This window comes from Aspergillus neoniger (genome assembly GCF_003184625.1).
Source record: "Aspergillus neoniger CBS 115656 unplaced genomic scaffold BO87scaffold_15, whole genome shotgun sequence".
NCBI lineage: Eukaryota > Fungi > Ascomycota > Eurotiomycetes > Eurotiales > Aspergillaceae > Aspergillus > Aspergillus neoniger.
This window is the reverse complement of record NW_020291143.1, coordinates 153,358-178,500: the sequence shown is the minus strand read 5'-3', so window position 1 is coordinate 178,500 and position 25,143 is coordinate 153,358. Positions and strand designations below refer to the sequence as shown.

At 49.6% G+C, this 25,143-nt stretch overlaps 9 protein-coding genes across 9 annotated transcripts; 3 read left to right on the top strand and 6 right to left on the bottom strand.

Annotated features, from left to right (window-relative positions):
• Positions 1-6: 6 nt before the first annotated feature.
• Positions 7-2,276, bottom strand: BO87DRAFT_334027 (chaperonin-containing T-complex subunit CCT8). The gene is made up of 3 exons (XM_025620433.1): positions 2,102-2,276; positions 1,587-1,957; positions 7-1,478 (listed from the first exon to the last, which is right to left on the bottom strand). Exons 1-3 carry the CDS (start codon positions 2,158-2,160, stop codon positions 199-201), a joined length of 1,710 nt encoding a protein of 569 aa, XP_025479934.1. The 5' UTR covers positions 2,161-2,276; the 3' UTR covers positions 7-198.
• Positions 2,277-3,292: 1,016 nt separating this feature from the next.
• On the top strand, positions 3,293-3,972 carry BO87DRAFT_435643 (cell wall mannoprotein 1 family protein; the record flags this gene model as incomplete). The annotated part of the gene is made up of 2 exons (XM_025627777.1): positions 3,293-3,634; positions 3,757-3,972. 2 exons carry the CDS (start codon positions 3,293-3,295, stop codon positions 3,970-3,972), a joined length of 558 nt encoding a protein of 185 aa, XP_025479933.1.
• Positions 3,973-4,175: 203 nt separating this feature from the next.
• BO87DRAFT_425713 (uncharacterized protein) lies at positions 4,176-4,535 on the bottom strand (the record flags this gene model as incomplete). Its single annotated transcript, XM_025627321.1, has 1 exon — positions 4,176-4,535. The coding sequence occupies one exon, from the start codon at positions 4,533-4,535 to the stop codon at positions 4,176-4,178; it is 360 nt and encodes a 119-aa protein (XP_025479932.1).
• Positions 4,536-7,322: 2,787 nt separating this feature from the next.
• Positions 7,323-8,460, bottom strand: BO87DRAFT_386444 (uncharacterized protein; the record flags this gene model as incomplete). The annotated part of the gene is made up of 2 exons (XM_025624762.1): positions 7,323-8,004; positions 8,060-8,460. 2 exons carry the CDS (start codon positions 8,458-8,460, stop codon positions 7,323-7,325), a joined length of 1,083 nt encoding a protein of 360 aa, XP_025479931.1.
• Positions 8,461-9,237: 777 nt separating this feature from the next.
• Positions 9,238-10,787, bottom strand: BO87DRAFT_334026 (FAD-dependent oxidoreductase). Its single transcript, XM_025620432.1, has one exon. It carries the CDS (start codon positions 10,689-10,691, stop codon positions 9,483-9,485), a length of 1,209 nt encoding a protein of 402 aa, XP_025479930.1. The 5' UTR covers positions 10,692-10,787; the 3' UTR covers positions 9,238-9,482.
• A 194-nt stretch (positions 10,788-10,981) lies between these two features.
• Positions 10,982-13,122, bottom strand: BO87DRAFT_376337 (M48 family metallopeptidase). The gene is made up of 9 exons (XM_025623272.1): positions 12,521-13,122; positions 12,218-12,459; positions 11,902-12,142; positions 11,824-11,848; positions 11,729-11,774; positions 11,606-11,669; positions 11,520-11,551; positions 11,408-11,466; positions 10,982-11,343 (listed from the first exon to the last, which is right to left on the bottom strand). Exons 1-9 carry the CDS (start codon positions 12,875-12,877, stop codon positions 11,189-11,191), a joined length of 1,221 nt encoding a protein of 406 aa, XP_025479929.1. The 5' UTR covers positions 12,878-13,122; the 3' UTR covers positions 10,982-11,188.
• Positions 13,123-15,171: 2,049 nt separating this feature from the next.
• BO87DRAFT_396732 (uncharacterized protein) lies at positions 15,172-17,772 on the bottom strand (the record flags this gene model as incomplete). Its single annotated transcript, XM_025625262.1, has 9 exons — positions 15,172-15,496; positions 16,092-16,232; positions 16,396-16,552; positions 16,637-16,851; positions 17,125-17,159; positions 17,250-17,271; positions 17,333-17,431; positions 17,584-17,664; positions 17,711-17,772. 9 exons carry the CDS (start codon positions 17,770-17,772, stop codon positions 15,172-15,174), a joined length of 1,137 nt encoding a protein of 378 aa, XP_025479928.1.
• Positions 17,773-18,033: 261 nt separating this feature from the next.
• On the top strand, positions 18,034-20,268 carry BO87DRAFT_307809 (Zn(II)2Cys6 transcription factor; the record flags this gene model as incomplete). Its single annotated transcript, XM_025619410.1, has 3 exons — positions 18,034-18,184; positions 18,252-18,452; positions 18,515-20,268. The coding sequence occupies 3 exons, from the start codon at positions 18,034-18,036 to the stop codon at positions 20,266-20,268; spliced, it is 2,106 nt and encodes a 701-aa protein (XP_025479927.1).
• Positions 20,269-21,245: 977 nt separating this feature from the next.
• On the top strand, positions 21,246-22,562 carry BO87DRAFT_358314 (kinase-like protein). The gene is made up of 2 exons (XM_025621461.1): positions 21,246-22,401; positions 22,465-22,562. The coding sequence occupies exons 1-2, from the start codon at positions 21,351-21,353 to the stop codon at positions 22,554-22,556; spliced, it is 1,143 nt and encodes a 380-aa protein (XP_025479926.1). The 5' UTR covers positions 21,246-21,350; the 3' UTR covers positions 22,557-22,562.
• Positions 22,563-25,143: the final 2,581 nt, after the last annotated feature.

Genomic DNA, 25,143 nt, shown 5'->3' with positions numbered 1-25,143 from the left:
CTGCCAATCCATAATCGAATTTGACTTATCCTAGTTGGTCCAAAACATCCACATGAACAATATTACTACCACTACTACCACAAAAAGCATTATACACTCCCGGACATGCCGGGTTAGTTGATGTTCATGATTATCGTGTCTATATCACATTTTGAGTTTTAGACCACATTGAATATACCGCTCTCCAACGCCTCACATTTAGTCCTCATCCCAGTTGGGGTTGGGACCCGGGGGCTTGGGTCCACCCGCCTGTCGAGCAACGATGATCTGGTCGACACTGAGGACTGTCCGGGCGGACTCACTCGCGAGTCTAATGGCCCAGCTCTTAGATGCCAGCAAGTCCAGAATACCTTCATCCACAGTGTCAAGAGTGCCAGTCGAAGAAGGTCCCACCTCCAGATCGACACCAGTAGTCCAGTAAGGCTCCTCCTCGGAACTGCCTTCTTCCTCCGACTCCTCTGACGATTCGCCGTTGGCGCTCGTGTGGTGGTGGGCAGTGTAGAGACGAGAGAGAACCTCAGTAGCGTCCAAGCCAGCGGACTCCGCCAGGGTACGAGGGATCACCTCGAAAGCTTCAGCGTACTTGCGGATAGCGTGCTGGGGCAATCCGGGGGTGCGATCGGCGAACGCAGAGATCTTCTCCACAAGCTGAATCTCGGTAGCACCGGCGCCAGGAACCAGGCGGGGGTCCTTAGTGATGGCCTTGACGGCGTTGACACCGTCGTCAATGGCACGCTCGACGTCATCCAGGTGGTTCTGGGTAGCACCGCGCAGGACGATGGTAGATGTGCGAGTAACAGCGTTGGAATCTTCTTGACGGAAAACGGTGACACGGTCTCCACCGATCTCAGTGGTCTCGACGATGTCGATAGAACCCATCTCATCGGGCATAGGAGCACCCAGACGAGCGAGAGGAGTAGCACCGACCACGCGGCAGAGACGGCGCAGCTCGAACTTGGACAAAATCTTGATGACCAGAATGTTGAAACGGTTCAGGTAGTGCATGGCGAGATCACCGATCGTGGAACCGCAAACAAGGACACGAAGGCCGGAGTCGTACAGCTCCTTGATGGCCGCCTCCAGACGCTCCTCCTCACCCTTCGAGAAGTCCAACATCTCCTGCGCGTTCTTCAGGAGCACAGTACCCTTGGTCTCGGTCTGAGAGATGTCAATGGGGCAGCTGAAGACACCGACCTTGGCCTTCTGTGCCTTCTTGACCACACCATCGGGCTCACGACCAAGGACCATACCCTTGACAACACGGGACTGTTCCAAGCTACCACCCATGATCTTCACAACGCGGACGTTATCGACGTTAAAGTTGACGGGGTTCTTGGGGAGGACGGCGAGGACGGCCTCGGCAACCAAGGAGGCCAGGATGTCTTCGGTTCCGGACTGCTTGCTGGCGACAACGGTACGGAGAGCCTTGCTCAGTTCAGTCTGAGAGCGAAGATCCTGCAGGCGATCAACCTCGAGGCCTAGAGATGAATCCATACGTTAGCAAGTGCGGGAGAAGCGATCAGGATAGCCAATGGACCGGTAGCCCCTGAACGTAGTATAGAACGCATAACCCGAAAACAACCCACCTTCCAACACCTGAAGAGCGAAGTTCTGAGCCTTCTCATAACCCTGCGTGATATCGCTTGTCTTCAAACCCATCCGCAACAATTCCTCGGCCTTCTTCAGCAACTCTCCCGCCAGGATGATGACCATGTTGGTGCCGTCACCCATCTCCGCATCCTGCTGTTGACTGGCCATCACGAGCAACTTGGCAGCGGGGTGCACAACATCCAACTCGCGCAGAATCGTAGCGGCATCGGAAGTGAGGATCATCTTCTGCAGGTGGTTAATCACGATCTTGTTGCGACCGTACGGGCCCAGCGACGTGAGCACGGTCTGAGCGATAGCCTGGCAGGCTTCGATGTTGCGGATGACCGCACCGTCTTCGGCATCATGACTATGAGAAAAAGGATGTTAGTCAATGATTCGCATCATCGCTGGATTGCCCTGGATTGCCGGTGCCTGATACGAAACTCCCGCCATGCTTCGAGGGACCTGAGGGGCGGGACATTCCACCAACGGGGGGTTTTGCTTCGCTCACCTCTGATACCCAGGCTTGAAGAGACCAGCCTGGGAGGGACCAGGCATAGACAACGACATGATGACAAAATCCTTCCACTGAAGTTCCGGGAAGAATTAAGAAAAGTAGTAATGGGGGACACTGCCACGACGCTGTCCTGAAGCTGTTCTGGGAATTTTCGACGGAGCTTCGAGACGGTCTGGCGGCGGTTGTTTGTTTGGTTTGCACCCGGAGGGGCTCTCTTTCTTTTGTTCTGCTTAGAGAGCAAACCATCACAACAACACATTACTTCTGTGCTTAGGAGACATCATGCTGATCTACTAATATACTGTCTGTGGCGTTCTAACCCATGATTATAAACTGATCATCCAGATCTGCCCCGGTCTCATACACAATCACATACCCTCCCCCGCGCTCGCAATTAGGCTTCAATGTCTATTGCTTAATACAGGGTATCTCTCGCTATTAAGTTCAACAAGCGGACTAGAGAGAAAGCAAGCAGAGATGTAGTGAGGGTATCGGTTAATATTCTCCGGGGCAGTGATGAACATCATGCAGGGCGCATACTCCCCAGCCTCTCGAATTTGTGCTCTCTTATAAGTGAGCGCGGAATCATTCTCCAGTTGCCCTCTTCTCGATTAAGACCCCCTTCAGTGAGGCTTTGTCAGGCACATCATACAACCTTCCGCCTTTCTGTATCTGAATATTTGTATTTTGGACCCACAGCACAATTATGAAGGCTATGAAAGCCATACATAGTGTAACAATTTCTACTTTGATCTCTACCCTCAGCTCTGTCAACGGGACACCAGAAGAACATGACATTGACTGATGCTCTCCCTAACATTTGCGGTGGCCTCCAATCAGTGCAATCATCTAACTTGACATACCTGGCGCATAGTGAATCCCCTATGCCATTACCGCATTGCGAACCCCCATTCATACCTTTCCCCCATACTTCTACTGCACCTCGAATGACAGGATGAACATAGCTGAGCTGAACTCCGTGGACATTATTCCTATCAACTAGTAGCCTACCAAGTGGATAAAGCCCATGTACTCGAATGTAAACAAGCCCTGTCAACCACAATAATGATGCGCAGCACTCCGAATATAAACCTCCCCCCTCCCCTTATACTCTGTACCCAGCATATCTCAACACCCCATTGCGCCTTTCAACTTCAATCTCAATCTCAATCATTAGAATCCAAAATGCACCTCCCACTCAACTTATTCCCCCTACTCACCCTACTATTATGCATCCTCACACCCACCCAAGCAAGCCCCCATGCCACCACCATCCAATCCGACCACAAAAATCTTCTAAACTGGGTTCAGAACGCCAACAACCGCCTCAGCAACTTCGACGGTAGCATCTCGAAGGGATTTCCTCTACTTCAAACAGCATATGAGATGTACCAGCTCACCAACAACCTAGAAACGCATACACAGAACACCCCGACATTCGACGACGAGGATAGCGCTACCCTATACAATGGAACAGTAGAGTTCCGAACCGCTGCTTCGGATCTTGTTAATCGGTTTGCTACTAAAGTGCGTACAATAGTCTACTACCTTTCACCTTTTCTTCTATTCATTTATGTATATATATATATCTGAAACACAGAAACCTGGATTGTGACGAGACTTACATTGTGAGATTGATGTTGTTTTAGGTCCCTCACTTTCGTAACATGAATGCATTGCCCGTGGCTCGCAAGCTCCTTCAATACGTTCATGATAAGAATGCGGCCACTGTGGATAATATGGCATCGAAGGTGACGGAGCCTCATCGAGAGCCGTTTAAAGATGCAGCAGGTGATATTGATGATTATTATTCTGCGGCTTTTCGTACGGTGGATGCGGCGAATGGGGACACTTCTGGGAATTGATGGGTAGCTTAGCTTGGCTTGCATGGGAGAAATGCAACCCTTTTGACAGCTTTGACAAGGAATGTAATGTTTAATGTGGGATTTTTGAAAAGAATGCTAGTCTGAAATGGTGGCGTCTAAATTAGAATAGACGAGACTATACTACGTACACTGTCTCTTTTCGGTGTTGAAAGACATGCCATGCTGTATCCGCTAGTTCAGGTTTACTCCGCTAGCACCCTAAGTTTCTCCTTCACATGATCGATAATCAACTGCGAAAAGCCCTTCACTGTCTCTATTGATGATATCTCGATAAGTTTCACCTCGACATTCAGTCGATTGCGTGCCCAGGCTCGGAGCTCAATTGCAACTAGGGAATCAATGGGAAAGAGCGATAATTTCGCCAAATCCGGTACAACGCCGCGTTTGAGATCCATGGGCATGAGTGAGGTGCCTATCTTTCGAATGATGAACACTACCGCTTCTGGCTGATCGAGCATCGCGGGACTGGCGTGGATCTTGGAGATGAAGTCGGTTAATTCCTTATCTGACGTTTCATCCTTGGTCTTGGTTGTGGAGTCCATATTTTTTAAGGTCGAGTAGCTACCAAACATGTCATGGAGGGAGTGGTTGCTATAGATTGCTCCCAGGGAAAGATGGTGTGGATCTTGAACTGCGAAGTTCTGGAGCAGCGCAGGGTCTTTGCTGTGTTTGATGAGAAGATGCACGACGTTTACTTTCGCAGTTCCTCTTTAACTCATATAGCAGTCTCGATAGTATGCCGTATGGTAGCATTGATTACAAATCTACGAATACGTTCAGAAGTAGCTGAGAGGATCATCTTGATACAATAATACTACAGCAACAGCCCAGGAAGTGGATTTAGAATTGATAGTAACAGTGTATATCTCATTTTTTCAAAGAAAAGGAAACTATGCTATAACCAGCAAGTTGACCCGAATATCCAACCTATCTGAAGCTAGTTCAATAAGAATAGACTGTAGTATACATCATATACCAAATGGCCGTCAATCAAGTAGTCAACGTCGATATCCGTTCTTTGTGTATAAGATAGTGCTCTGACCGCGGTAAATTCGTTGTTAGACGTCACATGCGATACAGAATTGTACTCTGTAAGATCCGGAATTATGGTCCACACTTCAATGGGGACTGTTATCAACAGAACTGTAGAGTGGTTGTGGAGTGCCCCTTCAGCTCGTATGTCCACTCTCAGCACGTCATCAGGGATGCTCCCAAGTAGCCAGGCCTCCCAGGCGTTGACCCCCGTTCATTGATATTGTCCTTCAGAAGAACGCGTTCGGAGGTAAGAGGGCTTGGGAGTGAAATACCGCCCTTCAATGGCTTCAATGTTATGCTTGGATGATCGCGTCAAGGAGAATGCATCAAGTATACTGGGATTTGACTTTTGAACGCATTCCGATAGATACGGGCATAAAGCGATGCAGGGCAAGCGATCAGTGTTCAACCTTCTTATTGTGATCCCCTCCCCGTGTTTGCGAGGGTATAACGAGTTCTTGGCAATTATACCCGTAGATTCAATTGAGGAAGTCTAGCAGCTCTGTCTTTGAGCCTGCAATACTGTCTCCATCTATTTTCTAGAGTATTGCAAGAATCTCAGTATTATTCGTAATCACCATCGGAGGCAAGCGGATTGTTGACGGCTGTCTGAAGGTTCATCGCTAGGTTTTTCACACGGTGTCCGTTCCACGATTGTACGGGCCCGGTTTCGCACATGGTGGGTGTACATTCTCTCCCGTAAGGCTTCGGCGTCGTTAAGGCCTTCATCAATGAGACGCCCTCCTGACAGAACAAACCCTTCATCGCCTAGGCAATGCTTGGTCGTTTCTCTTAGACTTTCGTAGCTCAATCAGGTTTGAGTCTAGTCGTTCAACACCCGGAGTTCGAGGTATAATAAAAGAAATATAAGAGTCTGCCAATGCTCTACTAAGTGGCCAATATGTCGTGGCTACTGAGAGCAACGTAGAGATACGTCTGAGACAGAAACACTCTTATTATAAGGGAAATAGGTGATTGTAGGGAAGATGGAAAGGTCTAAGTCGAAGGGAAGAGATAGAGACAGATATATAAGGACCATCAATGGCATGGTGAAGTAGTATATTCCCTATCATCAAGACATTCAATAATTTTCCAAGGTGAAAGAACGTCGCTATTCACTAGTCATGACCTATTCAATAGCTAAGCTTGGCGTCACAATATGAACTAATGAATTCGGAGGTCTAGCGTTCACGAAGCCTCAAGCTGTAGTTCATGTACTTGAATGAAATCAGAATTATGTGGATTGACGGCACTCGAAGTAGCATCTGAATCTCTCTTAAACTGAGCGATATATCGCTGGCTATTGGAAGCAGATGGGAAGATACCTAAGATGTCCTCAACAGAAGTAAGAGACCCTTAAGCGCTGATCTGTATTGGGTGTAGCTCAGGCTTCTGGACTGTCTATTAAAACTAACCTTAAGAATATTATAAAAAGTATTTTTTTTATTAAATACTTTAATAAAGGCCACAGTATCTTAGCCTGAAACCATGCGCACTTCTCTCCAACATTTTCACTCGCAGGATAACAAACACTCACAAGCCGACTTCTCACTATCCGCAACTCCAACAGCATTCGATAACATTATGCTTTGAGGAGATTCAGAAAATTAATGCGTCCATCAATGAGACATCTTCGTCAAGGTTGTATCCTTCCTTCGACGCTGTGGGTAAGGTCAGGCCTTGATTATCGGGAAACCCTTCGACACTGTAGCGTGTATCGGGGATTTCGCCAGAAAGCTTTAGTTGGTATATTTCTTGTCGGGCTTCTAAGACAACTCCCTAATGTGATACGTGTATATATCTTCAAAGAAAATATCGATTGAAACCCCCCAAAAACACTGGTTGCCATCTTTCGACCAAGGCCTTTTATCTCTACTTTTCCTAATACGGTCGAAGACCTCACATTAACGGGAACTGACCGTCCCAGCAGCCATGCTTTATTCCGCGCCTAAAGGCCACTCCTATCATTCCAGTATAGCACTAGGGCATAAGAATTGCAGCACAAAACAAATGCCCAAATCTTTTACAGGTACGACGGCAAATACATTTCGAAGTCATGAGAATACGCGAAGAGCTTGCAGAGCCTATCTGATTATCAATGTAATTTCTATTAGCTCATAACTAAGTAAGCAACACGGTAAAAAGGACATCTACGTCCCGAGGGTGCCGAAGCGAACAGATGTTAATAGTATGACGAGAGACGTAGCAGGCTCTCCAAGTCCTTATGGCTGTACCGGCCCAATCCCTCACCTGACTGGCTTTCTTGGAGATAGAGGCTCATTCTCGCCTCGGGATTAAGCAGGACGATAGGGTAGCTCCTCCTTCAAAAGCCCATTATTGGAGGTAACGAGGGAAATAAACTTGTATCCCGGATGATCAGTGAGCATGGTCCACACTTCTATTGGCACAGTTAACAAAACGACGGTCGAGTGGCTGTGGAAAGATCCTTCCACTTTAATATTAATGCTCAGCACGTCATCGGGGATTCCTCTGAGCAGCCAGGCCTCCCAGGCCTTGACATCGCGCTCATTTGCGGTATCATTGACCTCTATCGAGAGAAGGATGCGCTCGGAACAGCGAGAGTGGGAGCTTGGGCGGAAAACACGAGTCAAGGGCTTCAAAGTTATGCTTGGATGGTCACGTCTCGGTATGTGAACAGGACATGCTCCCACCTGGTTCTGTGACGCATTACGATAGAGCCGGGAAAAGAGGGAGGCCACCGTGATAGGGGCACCATTATTGTCGATGAGCGTGTCCAATAGGACTCGGGTGAGACAAAAGTTCACGTTTGAGGAGCTGGTCTGGCCCCAGCCGCAAGCTGCGATGGCTTCCGGCCCATCCCACAGCGCGACTGAGCCAGCAGAACAGCAATCGAAAATGTAGAGGCTGTCTCCCTCCAAGTTCTCGCACGCGTAAAGTGCTGACTTTATGTTTAGGCTGGGTCCAGTAATGACTCCATTAGCGTTGGACTGGCCGCTATACAACCACTGTTAGAATCTTCGCGTATCGTTGGTAGGGAGACTAGACTTACGCAATCGTCCACGACAGGTCTTCCGGGGTCATGCGGCCGGCATGACCCGAGTAGATGTATATTCTTAAGATATTCTTGTCACGCCGGGCGATAGACCATATGGAGAGCTTGTTCATTAATAGAGCGGAAGAAGCCTGGAGGGGGATCTCATAAGACTCGCAGTTGTACGCATATACTTGAGTCAGATACTGTAAAAGCTCGGCCTCCAAGACAGCTACACCCATCGTGTCGTTCGCCCAGTGGAAGGCAAGCACCTCAACTGATTCATATTTGCTTCCGGCAGCGATAGTATTGTTCACGGCCGTTTGGAGGTTGGTCGCCAAAGCACTGAGAGTATGAAGGCTGTGTTCACGACGCTGTTGCCTGGTCACATACGGCCGTAGAGTGCTTGATTGACTCATGACGAGATTTGTTTTCTCAAGAAAGACAACGAAACCGAGAAATGGACGAAAAGAGGCGTCGAGTCGAGGACGAACAACAGAGGATAAGGACGGTAAGCAAGGAACTCGAAAGTAAATATCCCGTGTTTACAAGTTGCATGCGATAGTTTGAGAGAGATTGGGAGACGCAGTTCCAGACCAATAACCTCACGAGTGTGGGAGATAGAAGAGAGTAGAGTAGGGAAGAACGAGGACTGATGTTAGATATGGGATGGGAGAGACAAAGGTGTAAGTAACACGTTCATTCACTTCGACATGTAGTCAAAGTTTTCAGGTGTTATAGTACGTCACAATTCACTAAGAATCAAGCAACCCAGTAGCTCGATCTAACCTCAGTATTGGCAAACCAATTGCAAGTCGGGGATGGACCTCCATGGGTTTGTGTGAGATAATTCTTTTCATTCTCTGTTTTAGCCTCCTTCCGGCGATGCTAAGTCTATACTAATATGTATTCCTGAGCTTTCAGCTGATCAGCAACTCGTATGTTGATCTCTACTTGCTTGCCAAAGACAGATGTTAGCCCTGTATGTGAAAACAAGAAACATATTATAGTATATCGTTATAGGTACAGCTAGGAGGCTCCTCCAATACCAGTTGTAGAAATTTATAAAGGAAAACCCGACAGAGGAGAAAGGAGAAAATATGGTAGAAAACCTTCCACGGCTCAGTACAGAGACAGTAGAAAGGGAGAATTATAGATAAGAAGTATTCCTTGTAGGTTCACTACATATTTCTCTCCTGGTACTGGGCATGCATAATAGTTATACTATACTACTACAGAGTAGGCGCTACCAAAATTCATTGGTTAGCGGAGTCTAACTTCAATAAGGCTTTACAGCGGTCAAGGCCCCACAGTGTTTCTTGGCCAAACAAGTACCACGCACGCAATCTCATGTTATTTCCATCCTCACCTTGCGGCATCGTTTATCCTCCGCGCAACTCCAACAAGATCATCAATAACATCATTTCAAGCAGAATCCAATTTAAGACAACTCAACCCTCTCACAATCCTCCAACGGCCTCAGATTAAACGCCTTATACCCGCCCTGCCAACTCAACCCGACTCTTTCCCGCGCGTACTGCCTCATCTCCTCCTCATACCTCGCAACAACATCCCCTCCACCCACCTCCTTCGCCTCGACAAACCTCTCAACCAGCACCACCGCATCCCTCAACGCCGTATTCACCCCCTGCCCACCCGTCGGCGGCATAACATGAACCGCATCCCCAAGCAGCGTGACCCTCGAATCCGTCTCCCAAGCCGGCAAATCCGGCCTCACAGACGCCATCCTCAGCGTTGAAGTCTGCTCAACATCCTGCTCCTCCAGCAAAACCCTCACGGACGGATGCCACTCCCTCGACAACTCCATCGACAACCTCGCCGACTCCTCCCCATTCAACCTAAGAACCTTCTCATCCTCCATACCCACAAAATCCCGATGAACCAGCAACACCCAATACAAATAATCCTCCGGCAACTTAATCCCTCCAACATCACCCTGCGGCATCCTCATCGGCTCAAACAACAACGTCTTCGGCGCCTCCTCCCTCAAATCCTTCGCCAACGACATCCCCCTCCTCGCCAACTCATTCAACCTCCCCTCCACATCCCCCGTGATCCCCGTCTTCCCATAAATCATCCTCATCCCCGTATCCACAAACGGATACCACGGCACCAACTGCCTTCTAACTCGCGACCTCGCTCCATCCGCACCAACGAGCAACCCTCCCGTCGCGGAACTCCCATCCGCAAAATGCGCAACTACACATTCATCCCTCACTTCATACCGCTCGAACCGCTTCCCGAACTGCACATTCTCCTCCCCGAGACCCTGCAGAAGGACCTCGCGCATCGTCCCCCGATCCACAGTGTACGGTCTGGCTCCGTGGATCCCGAGCGGTGGTCCACCGCTACCAGCGGGGAGGGGCTCCCCGTTCAGTGCGTCGAGTCGGACACCTACGCCTGGGAGACCGTCGTCCAGGGCAGCGGTTCTCTCGAATAGGGACCATATTTCGGGGACGAGGAGGGTGTAGAGATTCTCTTGCATGACGCGTAGTCTGTAGCCTTGGGCGCGGAAGTCTTGCTTGGCATCTCGTTCGAAGACCGTAAATGGGATGTTGTGCTTGCGGAGGCCTTGGGCTAGGGCGAGGCCGCCCAGGCCGCCGCCGGCGATTAGGACGCGGTTGGACATGGTTTGGGGGGTTTCAGGTGAGTTTATTGTAGATGTAGATGTAGATGTAGATATAAATGAGTAGACATGTAGATGATAGAGAAAGTAGAGTATCGTATGGCTGGTCTATAGGTAGGTAGGTGCATGAGGATCTATATACAGTAGGCCTGGTTTAGCGTCGGTGGTTCATTACACCCGACTCGCCGATCAAGCGTAGACGGCGCTGTGGCTCCGATTGACCGTCTTACAGGGATGAGGTATCAGGATCTCGTTAGTCCGTTTAGGAGCTATTAATTCCATACAAGGCATGACTCGAAGTTAAGGACTTCCCATAGAAATTTGATGCAAGCAGAGTGGAGTATCCCGAGAGAAATCACCGCGAGACAGGTATATAGATACATGCTAAATCGCTCATATTACGCTATGCCTTGTGCGGATCCGATCGACAGTATCAGGATGAAAGGATCCAAGGACAGGAATTCATCATAGTATTACAGTTAGTTCACCCCGAGGGAATTTCAGAAGAAGTATTCGCCGTCAGAGCTATCATCAGGCTGGATTTGTTTATGGTGGCCTCTGCCATGGTGACCACCTCTCGGGTGATGGCTTCTGGTAGGGGGGGCTCTCTCCTGGGGACCTGCGTAGTGGTCGATTGCGTCGGTGAATTCAGGGACTGAATTGGGGATGTTGTTAGTATGTTGTAGCTGCAGTTCGGTGGGTGTTGGCTGGGTGCTCACTGTAGCCTCTGACCATATGGCATCCGCTGTTTTCGTACAGGGATTCGGCTTTGTATAGCCTGTGATTTTGTTAGCTTGGTTGAATAGTGGGTTAGATAGTCTGGTATATTACCTTTCGCTCATTGATTGCATGCGGTTGAAATGCTTTGACGTCGTTAGTTACATCGACCAGTGGGTTGGGTTATTGGACTATCTCACCGATGGATGTGTTGACATGAACTCAGGCACACGAACTCTTTCACTCTTGTGCATGTGGTCCCAGCTGAGACTTTTAAGCTTAAAGAACAAGGATATATGGAGATCGAGAGAGTGTTTACTTACAAGTCAACTACGGCACGAGGGTTGTAACAAGCCTTGGCCATCAGCACTATCAAGGATTAGTAGGACATTACGAATGGATGACAAGCATGTCATACTCAGCCCGATGTTGTCTGCCTCAGCCTTGCATACATGTCAGTTGATGGTTTTCTAGCCATACGCCGTGAGTCACATACCTCCTGCACTCGCGTGTTCGGCAAATTGACAGTCCAATTCAACATCTGGGACGCGAAATGTCCGAGACTGCCAAACAGATATACCAGCCCATAGGTCAGAATGACACTAGGAACAGAATGGCTCATCCGTTCAGCCTGGTGATGGGCCAGCACATGAGCGATTTCATGGCCCAATACCGCCGCAAGACCATCAGCATTTCCGCAAACCGGCAATATGCCAGTATACACGAATACCTTTCCACTGTAGGATATACCCATCAGCCAAACAATCCCAAGATTGCAGTGTATGATTTCCAAAGGTAGTCGAATGCCTTACTTCGGAAGGACAAATGCGTTCTGCTCCGACATATCGTTGATAACGTGCACCTCCCATTTCGTGTCTTGTACGGGTGTATGAGCGATCAGCCGCTCGAAGACTCGGGTCACTTCTTCGGAGATATGATGCCACGGAGGTAGAATCAAGCCTTCAGCTCTGTTCATGATTGCATGGTATTCGTGGTCTCCCATCTGTTTCTCGAGGTCGTCGGATACGCAGTTGAATCGAGTGCGGCCCGTCAGCTAAGGACGAAGAACATCAGCTTTGCATATGGAATATGGCTATGGAGTATGAGCAACACACCTCCACAGTCTCCAGATTATAGACATAGAAGGTTCCTCCGACGGCAATGAGTACAAGCCAGAGCTGCAAATGCTCGCCATCCTGGAGTCTGGGGAACTGCGGTTCTTCGAATCGATTATACTTCGCACGGCTGCGGGCGGACGCGGAGAAAAGCTGGGACTGTGATTGACGAGAAAGGAGTCTCGAAGGCAGAAAGGCCGTTGAAGAGATCCCACGAGTTCTTGACGACAGATGTCGGATCAGAGGTGTGGAGCGAGGAATGTGAGAGGGGATGCGGGTAGGGTGGAGGAGCGAGGTAGCCGTGACCGGCTGGGGCGATGCGCGGAAGAACGCGCGCACTATCGGGAGACGAAACATGACAGTCTGTTTCGCATGGTATGCGACAGGATATGAAGAAGGAGGAAATTCCGCCCAGATGGCTGGAGGACTGCGAAAACAAAGGCCAGCATTTTTGCGCAGTCGTCGGTGCCCTTAGCTGCATGCGATAGGTAAGCATCGGTCTCCGCGCTGGCCAATGAGCGGTGGGCAATTCCGGAGGCACAGCATGCGGCTGCAGGACCGTGTGAATGAGTGAAGATGATTATAATTATGAACTGAATGAGAGATAGACATTACAGTGAGCTCGTTTTGAGCTTGAAGAGAAAGTTATAAGTTATCATTTGTTGTGGTGACATCATCTTATCAGTGCAGCACCGAACCGGGTCCGAAATATATACTTACCCTAACGTATTGTATCGGGTAGTAGTAGAACTCCCCATGAACTTTGGATTGATGACATTAACATTCACTTTGTAACTAGTAGTCACGTTGATAATGTGATTGAGCAGTATACACTCCTGAGTAGTATAAAAATTATACATGTTGACAATAGCGATAAATTTAGCAACCATCTCATGGTATATGCATCACCTGCTCAAGCATCAAATAACCGCCGAAATCTGAGAGAGCCAGAGCCAACCCTACCCAGAATGAAAAGCCAACTCCAAGCTTCTAGCTAACCTCCAGACTCAATCTGCATATCATATCCCCAACCCAGTTCTAAGTTAATAATAGCATCAACCACAGCTCCTAGGCACACGAACGCCCTAACATCCAACGGGCGGAACAGCAACCGTAGAATCTCTACAACGAAATCATGGCCAATCGTGGCCACCTCACTCTCCCAAGATAAAACATCTCCCTCTCTACATGACACATCCTACAGCCTAACTCCCCATCACTACCAACTCACAACAGTTATATATTCTTAGCAAAAAGCCCTCAAACAAAGACAACGACCCATCCAGCCGGATCCCCCCAGCGCCTAACATCCATTCAATCCCGCCACAATCTGCCCACTGAATCTATATGCTACATTTCCCGTAGCAAGTCCAGCCTTAACGGACACATCGACACATCCAATACCAATAGATTATCCTGGCGGCTACATGCAGAGCGTCAAACGTGTAGATCCGATGAAAAGGATGTTCGGCAAGCGAGGCTGAAGCAATAGCGGCATCAAGATATGCAGGCTATTTCTGGAAACGAAATTAAGACATGAACTATTAATTGATGAAGGTTTATCCCGAGGATGCTTATCCGGTAGTGTATAGTATGATCTCATGCATGCGTCTTTAGATGTTTAGTCTGGAGTGAAGGAAGGAAAGCTATTCTTAGATTGCCATGCCATGCCATGCCATGCCTTACCCCTCATTTAGACGCCGGGGAGGGTCGATGGGGACATGGCGGCGGCTACTATGTACATCTGATTTGAGTGGGTGGGTGTGATCTGATACTAGCAGATAATATGATCGGAAGATGACTGGGTTTCTATTTTGGGAGTTTACTAGATACTTTCGTTCATGCTACTATCTAGGGTTGGATGGATAGATGGGAGATCTGGATCGGATCCGGGCCGCTGGACGGTAGAACTGTAATGGAGGTGTTCTTTTCTTTTCTTTTCTTTGATTTTAGCTTGTTGATCCACTAGATTGTGCTTAACCGCCGAGTCTACTTTTGGGGATTTGGTTTGCTGGATGATTGGTTGCTTTTTTGTTGGTTTATCTATATTTATGTTGATTGTGAATATGGAACCCCGGCTAAGTTCATCCGCAGTGTCATGCTTCGTTGCCAGAAATAGTATCAATTGTATAGAACTGCAAGGGACTGTGGGGGTCTTGTGAGATGGGAGCACATGGCTGTTGAGAGTACTCTACCTTACATGTGGCTAATTGTAAATCTATTCTCATCTGGGGTCTGGACCCAAAAACCAGAAAATCTTCTTTTGGACAGCGTGGGCCATAGGTTATTCAAGTCTATGCTCGATTTGCAGTGTATAGTTTAACCACTGCAAATCAAGGTAAGCGTCTGTCAAGCAAGAACACCAGACAATCATGTTTGCGCTTTATTTGCCTCGCACGGATCAATAGAGCCAGGTCTCTGGTAGTTAGCGAGATCCATCGCCAAGGTAGAACCGAAGCAATGCAAAGATTGACGCCACCACCCAACAAATTCAGCAGCGGCAATGAGGAGCAGACTAAATTTCCCAAACAGGAAACTCTACGAATCCAGGTAGTTTGGCGTCACGCCAAATTTTGAGAAAAGCAAGCATAGTAACAGTCGTGGAACCCCACTTGGAGGGCACAACTAACTCCATCGCACAGAGTGGATTGTTAACGGTGTATAACTGCTTCTCGGAGATATTCGATGAAATGACCATAATTTGCCGACGACACGAAAAGCGCGGTGAGTGGACATACTAACCCAACTGAGAAAGAGAGAGACGTAGCCCAGGTGACTCGGTGTGATAACTGCACAGACTGCATGCCAGGCACGCTGCAAGCACCTGACTTGCCGGGGTTGGGTTGGCTTTGGGACCATGCAGTGATCTGCATCGGGGAAGCACACCAGCCAGAGAATTGGCGCTGTTCGCAAGTTCCTGCGCTTGCGATGCAGTAAATTGCGCACGTAAATTGGCGAGCAGCGGAAAGTACACTCCTAGCGTCAACGTGGCTAGTGAACAGGGGAGATGCATAAATTTGGATGTTAGTAAAGGTATGGCGATGATCTCATAGATTTAGGATAGAGGGGTACAAGCACTACTAGCATCGAGTCGACTTGAGGGATTGCAACGGGGGTGGCACGTCCTTCATTGGCGTGCCGCTCGTAAAAGCCGGCGCCAAGTGATTATACGACTGGGAGCTTTGATTTGTTGCGGGAGACTTTGATGACCGGGAAAAAGGGACGCTAAACGCTAGCCTGCAGCTGCAGGAATGTGATAAGAAATGGCAGGCGCGCATCGTGATAACCAAGCTAGCACGGGAGTCGGTGGCCGTAACTCGCTTCCGACATCTGCCCACTCGGTCTGTGCTGATCGAGTCTGTCAGATGGAGGTGTGCATCAAATTAACTTCTCAAGAAGGAGAGAATGAAGCTGTCCTGGCTAGCATGGTAGAGATATTCATTTTGCCGAGAGACGGATCTTCACGTATACTGAGTATTAGGTGAACGATGTTTTTGACTGATACGACACAATGGGCGCAAAATTCTAGCGACAGCGCACGTTCGTTGCCGAATGTGACAAGAAGTGTGACTGGGAAGCGTTGGTTGCAGAGGCAGCCAAAGTTAAATTCTTAGTGCCCAGTTGATGATTGCTCTCCACTCTTAGTCCCGCTGTCAGATCTTCGTGCGGACCATGGATCATGGGACGGTCCAGGACCGAGTCATGGCCTTGCCTAATTATTCCGACCACAAGCTAATTATGGCCGAGCTGGTTGTGGATAATCCGACAGACAGAGTGGACGATAAGAATAGTCTTTCATTTAGCGCTGGAAGTTGAGGGGATTGCTTCTCCTGGGCGGTTAAAATGAACAATAATAACAAGAACCCAATACAGACAGCCAACCACATCCAGTCAAGTAGGGTCTTGGCCTGAATCGCGAGGTTAGCGGCATCTGGTCACATCTTGGCAGAGGGATACCACTGGTTGGCACTGGTTGCACGGGGCACTTCAGGCCCGACCCACTGCAGCCCGGTTGGCTGCGGGTTTCCCGCTCTGCAAGCAACCATGTCGGGGGCGGCCAATCCCCAGCCAGTAAGGGAAGCTTGGCTCATCCGCACTAAATTAGCTACTGTTTACTACTGTAGGTGCTGGACTGCCACTTGCGACTGAATCCCCCGCATCGCATTTGACTCTCGACGAGCTCACCACCACCCACTTGCCGCCCGGCACACTGATTGGCACCGATGGCACAAGACCCTTGTTCACCAGACAGGGTTGGAATCCCACTTCCCTCGAGCACCTCCTGCCAGTCCGCATTAGCCGGTTGGGTTGGCAATGTGCCTGGCATTTTGCTCTCCTCCCCCCACTCTCCTCAACGGTTGTACTCCCCTCCTCTATGTAGTCATCCACCACCTCCTCTGTCTCCTCCATCAGCGTACCTACTAAGAAGGTGGATACTGATTATGCATTTTCCAGATCGGGTGAAAGTCACTCCCACTACGAAGTAGTACCATGACCGAGTACATCCATCATGCATTGCTTGCGTGCCTAAGGCCTGCGATTGGCCGACGGGGTTACTTGGTTATCATTCCCACCTCCCAGATTGCGCGACGGGTACCACTTACTCAGTTACCATTGTCTCTGTAGCCACGAGTGAGGCCTTTCTGCAGCATTGCAGAAACACTGTAGCACCCGAGTGCAGCACTCCGAAGTGGTACTCGAATCCTTGGGTCACCAGGATTGACTGGACGATGGTAGTACAGATGATCCCTCTAGAGGCAGATATCGCGATAGAGAGACCACCAAAAAAAGAAACAGAGAAGGCCAATGAACCTCAGCCCGTCCACCGATCTGCCCCGTGCGAGATTGGTCTTTGGGCAGGCAATTGCGACAGCTTCCATGCCAATCAATTCCCCAGCCGCACAGTGCTCTCTCCCGGCCGCATCCAATCAGTGGCACGGATAGGCTGCATACGCGCCAGGTTGAAGAGCGCGAGAACAAAAAGTGTAAAATGCGCTCGCAAATCTCCAAAATTAGCCCAGGCTGACTAGCAGTTCCTTGTCCGTGCATGAAGGGATCTCCACTTGCTCTCAGGGATTGCTCTCTTTCCCTCCCCCCGCCGCCAATCCCTCGCCGGCTTTCCCACCACCACAATTTCCCCGATCCTGTTCGACCTGCACTCGGCTGTCGGCCAGGATCTAAAATAGAAACATCATGGCCTGTCTGTCAGAGCTCAACCCACGTTTTAAAGCTTCTTCGATCCCCGCTGTCATGCTCGAATCTGGAATCACTGTCACCAAGCGTTGTTATCTCCCTTTCGCCTCATCCTCCGCCACCGCGCCTTTCGTTCTCTTCTTCTACTTAATTAGATAGCAAAGGCTGCCGGTTCAGCTTTGCCCCCTCCTTAATACTCCTGATACCCATTTATCAGCTCGCCAGACGACTGTGTCCTGTCTCTTACGACGACTTTATCCTGCATATCTATCGGTGTTTTTATATCTCTGCTTAGTACGATATCATATCTCGACTTCAAAATGCCTGCCGCAGCAAAGAAGAGGTCGACTCCCGTCCGGATCTCGCCAGTCAAGTCCGAAGAGTGTTCGCAGTCGCCGTCAGCCAGTGAGGGTACCTCCACGGGGTCTTCAGACAAGAACCAGCTCAAGTTACACAAGCGATCTCGCTCTGGTATGTTATATCGTTGACAGTTACTTGACCCTTAGTGGATCTAACCAACACTTGTCCCCTGAAATAGGTTGCTTCACATGCCGCCTGCGCCGAAAGAAGTGTGATGAGAAGCATCCCTCCTGCGGAGCCTGTGTAAATCTGTGTGTGAAATGCGAATACAAACGCCCTATCTGGTGGGGAAACGCAGAGCAACGGAGGATCCAGAAGGAACGCATCAAGAACAAGATCAAGCAGACCAAGATGCATGAGCGCAATGGGGCTCTGACAGGTATGTATTTGCTATTGGGACATGATCGTTTCCCCTCTGACAGGCTATCGTGCTGCACTCAGATTCCGCCGCTCGTACTCGCAGCATGGCTGTACCTTCCCCAACTTCTCCGGAATACGAATTCGGTCGCCCTGCCTTTCCAGAGCAGTACGATATCTTCGCTTCACACCTTCCCACCCCGGCCATGAACCAACCCATCTATGCCCCGACCCACCCCTATGAGATCGATGTGAAGACCGAAAGACATACGTTTGTCAATGATGTCCCCTTGCGCCACGACTCTTGCAGCTCAACCTTTAGCACCTTTGCGCCGCCGCAGTTGAATGCCCCGCTTCCGACTTTCCCCAGTGAAGACTGGTTCCACGACGAGTACTTCGCTCAAGTGCCTGCCCTGCCTGGAATCGACCCGGCGCTGTGTGAACAGAGTATCGGCCAGACGTACGCCATGCTTCAGTCCAATATCCCCGTTAGCGACCATGACCGGCCACTTCTCGACCACTTCATTCACAATGTCTTGCGCATCATCTTTCCCGTCTTGGAGGCACACCAGCGTGGACACCTCCGAGCCCAAGCCATCCTGCAAGCTTTGGAGACGAACAAGTGCTACCTCCACTGCTGTCTGAGTGTTGCTGCCATCCACCTCAAGACTACGGAAGGACTCGTTGGGGAACAGATCGACCACGACATCATGCGCAATCGCTTCGAGGCTGTTTCGCAATTGTGCCTGGCATTGGGCGAAGACACCAACCACGAGGAGATCCTGGATGCGACGCTAGCCATGATCTTCTTCCACTGCTCCGTGGGCCCGGCGGATGATTACCTACCGGACATTCCGTGGTTCGAGCACTTCCAGGCTGCCTCCAATCTTGTGCATCGGCTTGGGCTTCCGACGGCAGTTCCCGCCTGCGGGAACCCGTACATGCTACCCCCCTTCACCATGACTCTGGCATCGTGGATTGACATTCTAGGATCGACCATGCACGGCAAGACTCCGGAATTCGCACACACCTACCGTGCCAAGCACCTCAGTGGCTCGTCTCTGGGGCTCCGCGAGCTCATGGGCTGCGACGACCGTGTCATGTACCTGATTTCGGAGATCACCTGTCTGGACGCACTCAAGAGAGACGGCAGAATCGATGAGATGGGCGTGTGTTCGCATGTTTCAGCTCTGGGACAGCAACTAGAGTTCACCGAACCCGTGAATCAGACGCTCGAAAGCCCATTCCTACCGAACGGAGCCTTTTCTCCCGAGATCCTCACCAAGAACATCACGGCCGCTTTCCGCCTCGCCGCAAGGATCTACTTGTGCAGTCTAGTTCCCGGGTTTGACCGAAACCAACCGAGCACCGTCAATCTGGTCGCTGCCGTCGCCAATGTTCTCTATGTCATTCCTTCTGGACCTGAAGGCTTCGATCGCTCGCTCGTTTGGCCGATTCTGATCGCCGGAGCATACTCAGCACCCGATAGCCACTTCCGCACCGTCCTCGCCGATCGAGCTGCTGCTCTTGGCGAGCATGCCGAACTCGGTAGCTTTGGCCGTATGTACCGCGTCCTGAAGGAGGTATGGCGTGTGTCTGATGAGTCCATCGAACCGATCGAGCCGGTCGAGACCGTCGAACCTGTCGAATCTGCTTCTGCCCCAGAAGAGCGACGGTCCTCGTCCGCCTCCTCATCCTCCGACGCGCCTGTGAAGGCTGAGGGCTCTGAGTCTCCCAAGGAGAGCCTCGTGCCATGGGGAGCGAAGGAAATGAGAAAGCCATTCCTACACTGGCGCGAGATCATGCAACAGAATGGCTGGGACTACCTTCTTCTCTAATTTCAACAATTCTTTTTCCTTGATTGCATTTTATGCGCATCTGTTAATATCCCTTGAAGGGACCGATCATACAAGCTGGCTTGGATATTGCATAACCAACCTGGAGATTCGCGGATTTGGTCCTGCCAGGGTGACAAGCACGAACGATTCGATCAGGCAACGCGACTGGATATCGTCCCGGGCTTCCTTCCTGAGGAGGCCCTTCTGCCTGCTTGCAATTCTGTTTTCTCACTTTTCCGGCAAAAGTCCAGCCCCTATAGACACTATTGGTTCGGACCAGAACTTTTGGCTCTCCGTTTTATTCTTTCGCTACGATATACCCGGCTGTCTCGTATCCGCAGGGCGGAGCGATGACATGCCATGTCTTTTCTCATGAGGTGGAGCGGGAATAACCGCACGGCGCTGACAGTCATATCCCATACCCCTTGGCCGGCGCATTGGAGCAGGAGTTTGGTTGTTTTCGCATGACAAATATTACAAACCCATATATGTTGATGTCCTCATGTTTGGTATGATCTATTGATTGCATGTGTTGCTGATACATTGTATCTTGCTTTATTTGGGATTGGTTAGTTGTATGATCAGATCATATGTCTTGGTTCGAAAACAAAAATTGTCACTCCTTATACCCCAGATGATTCAGTCTTAAGCCTGATTTATGAGTAATGCTGCCTTAGATACGAAAGTATGTGCGATGTGCTCTTTATCGCTTCATGAAAGGACCCTACTCATTTGACAGTCTCTACAGCTCACTCTGTTTACACTACTCAACATCACCCTAGGATGAAGCCTAAGATACGCTAATTCGACAAATAAAACATGGGTCTATCATCATAAATTTCTCGGATGTCGAACAGACCCAAGAAGCAAAAATAACCGACTAGCATACATCTTGCACGTGACTTGCACTGGTTGGGTATCGCCATTCCCCTGATGCGCTGGCTCTTGTATCCATCATTTCACGCCAAGATGTCTTGAACGAATATACTCATTCAAAAACCCTCCTCTCATCGTTGAGTGCTTCAAGATCAGTGCAATAAAAAATATCTTCCAGATTATTCTTCCTCAATGACTCTTGCAAGATGCTGTCATATCTCTGGCGATTTTTTTCGCCAGCATTGACTGCACTGCGCTACTTCGGCTATCTTGGTTATCGCGCATTCGGCTTCTTATCTCATATATTTCCGCTATCTATCAGTTATCACCCGCCCCAATCCGGAAAACCTGATGATCTTGAGGCGGCTAGCCATCCGGCTGGTGATGATACCTCAACATCGCAGTGCGACACGTACACTCTACAATTGCACCCTCAACACGACTTGGAAGTCATAGAGGATGGATCGTCTTCTCAGGCCTACAAAGTGAATGATCACGTGGTTCTCAAATCACCCTTATTATATGTACCACCTGAAAACAATGCCTCTGAGCGCGCCCACCGACACTACGCCTCAAACACCCTCTCCCAAAATAACCAATTACAAAACGAGCGAACTGTCCTACAACTCCTCCAAAAACAACCACACCCCAACATCATAGAACCAATTGATATCCACTATCCAGAGGGTATCTACCTCCGCAAATACCACCCACTATCCGAGGATAAATTGCCCCCTCAACGCCAACGAATTCGCTGGTACCGCGATCTCACTCATGCACTATGCCATATCCACAGCCTTGGCATCGTGCACGCAGATGTTCAGATGGACAGTATTTCTTTAGATGACCATGACCGTGTGATTCTCTCTGACTTTGGCACCGACAGCCCTATTGGTGCGCCAAATGAAGTTTCTCCGATAAACGGCCCTTCGCGGACTTTATCTGAAAAAACAGATATGTTCGCCATGGGGTCGCTGATATATCAAATGGAACATGGTGTCAAGCCTGAACTGTCTGTGGACAGTCATGGTATGTTAGTCTTGCCGAGTATACACACCGGCCGGCCTATGCTTGATAGTATTATTCAAGATGCCTGGTTGGGGGGTTATGGCTGTACCAAGGAGATGTTGGAGCGGATTGAGGCCATTGATACTATCGGTGATGTTTCTCGTTATGGTTCCGAACGTCAAACTATATCAACACGAGAACTGAGAAGTCAAGTCCGAGAGTGGAGGGAGGGTCGTGAGGATAGGTTTGGTAAGTAGTATACCCTTGCAATGCCTTATGTTTCACTCTTAGCTAATCAATATGCATCTATAGGCTGTGTTCTCGATGGTGTACTCTCCGAAAACCAACTAAAGTGTCTAGCTGACCGGCATGGATTGGATAGAGGTGCAGGATTACGATTCTGATTATCGAGGCATACTCTTGTAGATAAAATAATACTTAGTGAATTTCATAGATCACATCCAATCACGGCTCAACGGCCTAAGAGCTTAGACGTACAATGCAAGAGAATTAGCCCAAACAAGTGAGTCCAATTTTCTCCTCTCTTTGCCCTCTCGCCTTTCGAAAATCGCCCAGAGTAGTAGTCTTCTCCCCAACTCAACCACCGCCTTCGATCATACCAGAAAGTGGAAAAGATAGAGTGTAGAGTTGACTAGAGGGATTGATCTCCCTTAGCTGTCTAGTGCACGCAATTCGGTTTGACAGTCAAGAGAGGGTCGATAGATGAGAGCGTTAGGCGGCGACGTCTGTCGAGATCGGTACTAATACCTACCTCTGTTTGTACCTATCAGTTGAGGCGGGCTGTTCAGCTGACGGGATGAAAGTTATTTCGAGAGTTGGGCGTGATTTGGGGATTGACTTGTGAGGGGGGTGTGCACGACTTGACATGACAATATGAGGAAGGAAGCTGGTTATTGGCCTTGAGTAGTTGAGGGGATATGACATGCCTTTCTATGTGTATGTCTCTTGGAACTGGTTCTTGATTTGTAGATAGAATGCGAGCAGAGAAATACTGCCATTGCACTATTGCATGTAATAATTGTATGCTCAATTGGATTGTAGCCCATTACCAGTAGTGGGCTAGAAGAAAGTGAGAAGTCAAATACTGGGTTCGCCTTCAATCGAGAAACGACTGATTCTGACTTCTAAGGTGCTCGCTCCTGGTGGAGCAAGGGTATCAAATGGCTATAATCCTGTGCAGCATGGGGCATCTGGGATAGGCCAGTCATGTCCTTACTAACGGTCTAGCCATGGCGCTCGATCAGTGTGCGCATGTGATGCATTGGGAATCTGGCATGACTTGATGGTTTGGTTACGACTTGATTTGTTTTTCACTGGTTCAAGTCATTAGTATATGTTGGTTTGGTTATTGATAGGCAAGCTGGAGGACTAGGAGGCAGCGTAGGTGGTAGGCTTGTGATCTCGGTTGTCGATGTTGCTGTTGGTTGATGAATGTTACATCACAGATGTGGTGTATCTGGTGGAGGAGCCTTCCTAGCACACGAGGAAATATCTAGAGGTTGGCCTACGGCTCCTCCGATGAATCAATGAAAGATGAGGGGAATGGATTGGTGTGGGTGTCCTTGTAAGTCTTTGACAGGCTGTCGACAGTCCTGCTCGTTGCGGGACGTGAAGTAAGCGCTGTGGGTGACAACTGCAGTCTGAGCGACCCCATTGCTAATACCTTTCCTGCAATATTACCATGCGGGCACTCGAGTGTGACACTACATCCCACGGAAGTCAAGGAACAGAGACGCTGTGGCGTAACCGACAATGGTGATGGCGCTTCCGTGCTCTGATCCTCTGCAGCGTTACTTTGCACCGACTTGAAATGTTGGGCCCAAGCTCTGGCGCTCTTAGTTACCAGTAGACTATACCTTTACCCACGCAACCAACAACAGGACTCTCTCCATCCTTAGAAGCAGACTCTTCATCGATCTGTAAACCCAGGATAGTAGTCCAAACCAACAAGGTATCAACGTGTCGGCTACTGGATATCGTGCCGTTTCTAGGCCGGCTTGCAATGCAGTTACTACAATCCCGCGCCGTTGGATGCACAGAGCGTCTGAACATAAAGAGGGGTTCACACGCAGCCATGTGCATCAGCTACCCGTAGCCAACCGATCGTATCGATGGCAAGCCAGGTTCTGCAAGTGCTGGTGTGACATGGCCGCAGGAACGCCAAGGTGTGGTAGTAGCAACATTGCAGGCAAGTCGAGATCAGTCACAAACCCCGCGCCTGCAACCCGCTATCCCATGGCAACGAGGACCCTCACCAGTCGGATCGACGCGCTGATTCGTAGAAGGGGTGAAGAGACGTGAAGACACCAGCATGACTTGCAGCCGCCCGATAGATTAAGTGCCGACGAAATAAGGTAGAGAGACAAGCAGCATCGGTAGATTGGCCCAAGTGCCAGAGTAGAATAACAATGGAATTGAAGGATGCAACAAGCAGCGCTAACCACAGCACGCCATAGGTGTTCTGAAGCCATGGCTTGTGCAGAAGTTGGGGTTGCGGATGGGCGAGCCGCCCTGTTGCCGGAAGGTGGGCTTGCGCGTTAACGCTGAGCGAACCAGGAGGGGCCAACGCACATCTTCGAGCCGGAGAGATCGTGAGGAGTCAAGAAATGAGTGCCGTCCCGGCGATAAGGGCATGTTGTATATGCAGGATGCATTTGTGTTTGGGAACATTGACAGGGTAACGGAGGCTTTGACTCGAGGAACCAGGCGCGAAACATCCTGGAAGATTTGGCTTGTTGGACTGTTGGAGTCCCGCTGTAGACAGCAGACCAGCAATGCTATATCGTAGAGCAAAGGTATAAGAAGGAGGACGAAGTACCCAGTTCAATATCCATCCAAACAGCAGCAGCAGCACTTCACTTTCCCCCATTCTCTCCTTCACATTGATCACTGCCGGCCAAGCAGGCACGGCAAGCGCCTTACCCGATCCCCTCATTCGCATCCTGACACTCCACACACACTCAACTCTGC

Excerpts from the sequence above, each read along its gene's own strand:
- BO87DRAFT_334027 (XM_025620433.1), bottom strand. The coding sequence starts at position 2,160 with ATGTCGTTGTCTATGCCTGGTCCCTCCCAGGCTGGTCTCTTCAAGCCT. Across the intron at positions 1,958-2,101 it reads TTCAAGCCTGGGTATCAGAG|TCATGATGCCGAAGACGGTG; the intron begins GTGAGCGAAGCA and ends TTTTTCTCATAG. Across the intron at positions 1,479-1,586 it reads CGCTCTTCAGGTGTTGGAAG|GCCTCGAGGTTGATCGCCTG; the intron begins GTGGGTTGTTTT and ends ATTCATCTCTAG.
- BO87DRAFT_334026 (XM_025620432.1), bottom strand. The coding sequence starts at position 10,691 with ATGTCCAACCGCGTCCTAATCGCCGGCGGCGGCCTGGGCGGCCTCGCC.
- BO87DRAFT_376337 (XM_025623272.1), bottom strand. The coding sequence starts at position 12,877 with ATGTTTCGTCTCCCGATAGTGCGCGCGTTCTTCCGCGCATCGCCCCAG. Across the intron at positions 12,460-12,520 it reads ATAATCTGGAGACTGTGGAG|CTGACGGGCCGCACTCGATT; the intron begins GTGTGTTGCTCA and ends CTTCGTCCTTAG. Across the intron at positions 11,467-11,519 it reads ATGCAATCAATGAGCGAAAG|GCTATACAAAGCCGAATCCC; the intron begins GTAATATACCAG and ends ACAAAATCACAG.
- BO87DRAFT_358314 (XM_025621461.1), top strand. The coding sequence starts at position 21,351 with ATGCTGTCATATCTCTGGCGATTTTTTTCGCCAGCATTGACTGCACTG. Across the intron at positions 22,402-22,464 it reads GGGTCGTGAGGATAGGTTTG|GCTGTGTTCTCGATGGTGTA; the intron begins GTAAGTAGTATA and ends ATGCATCTATAG.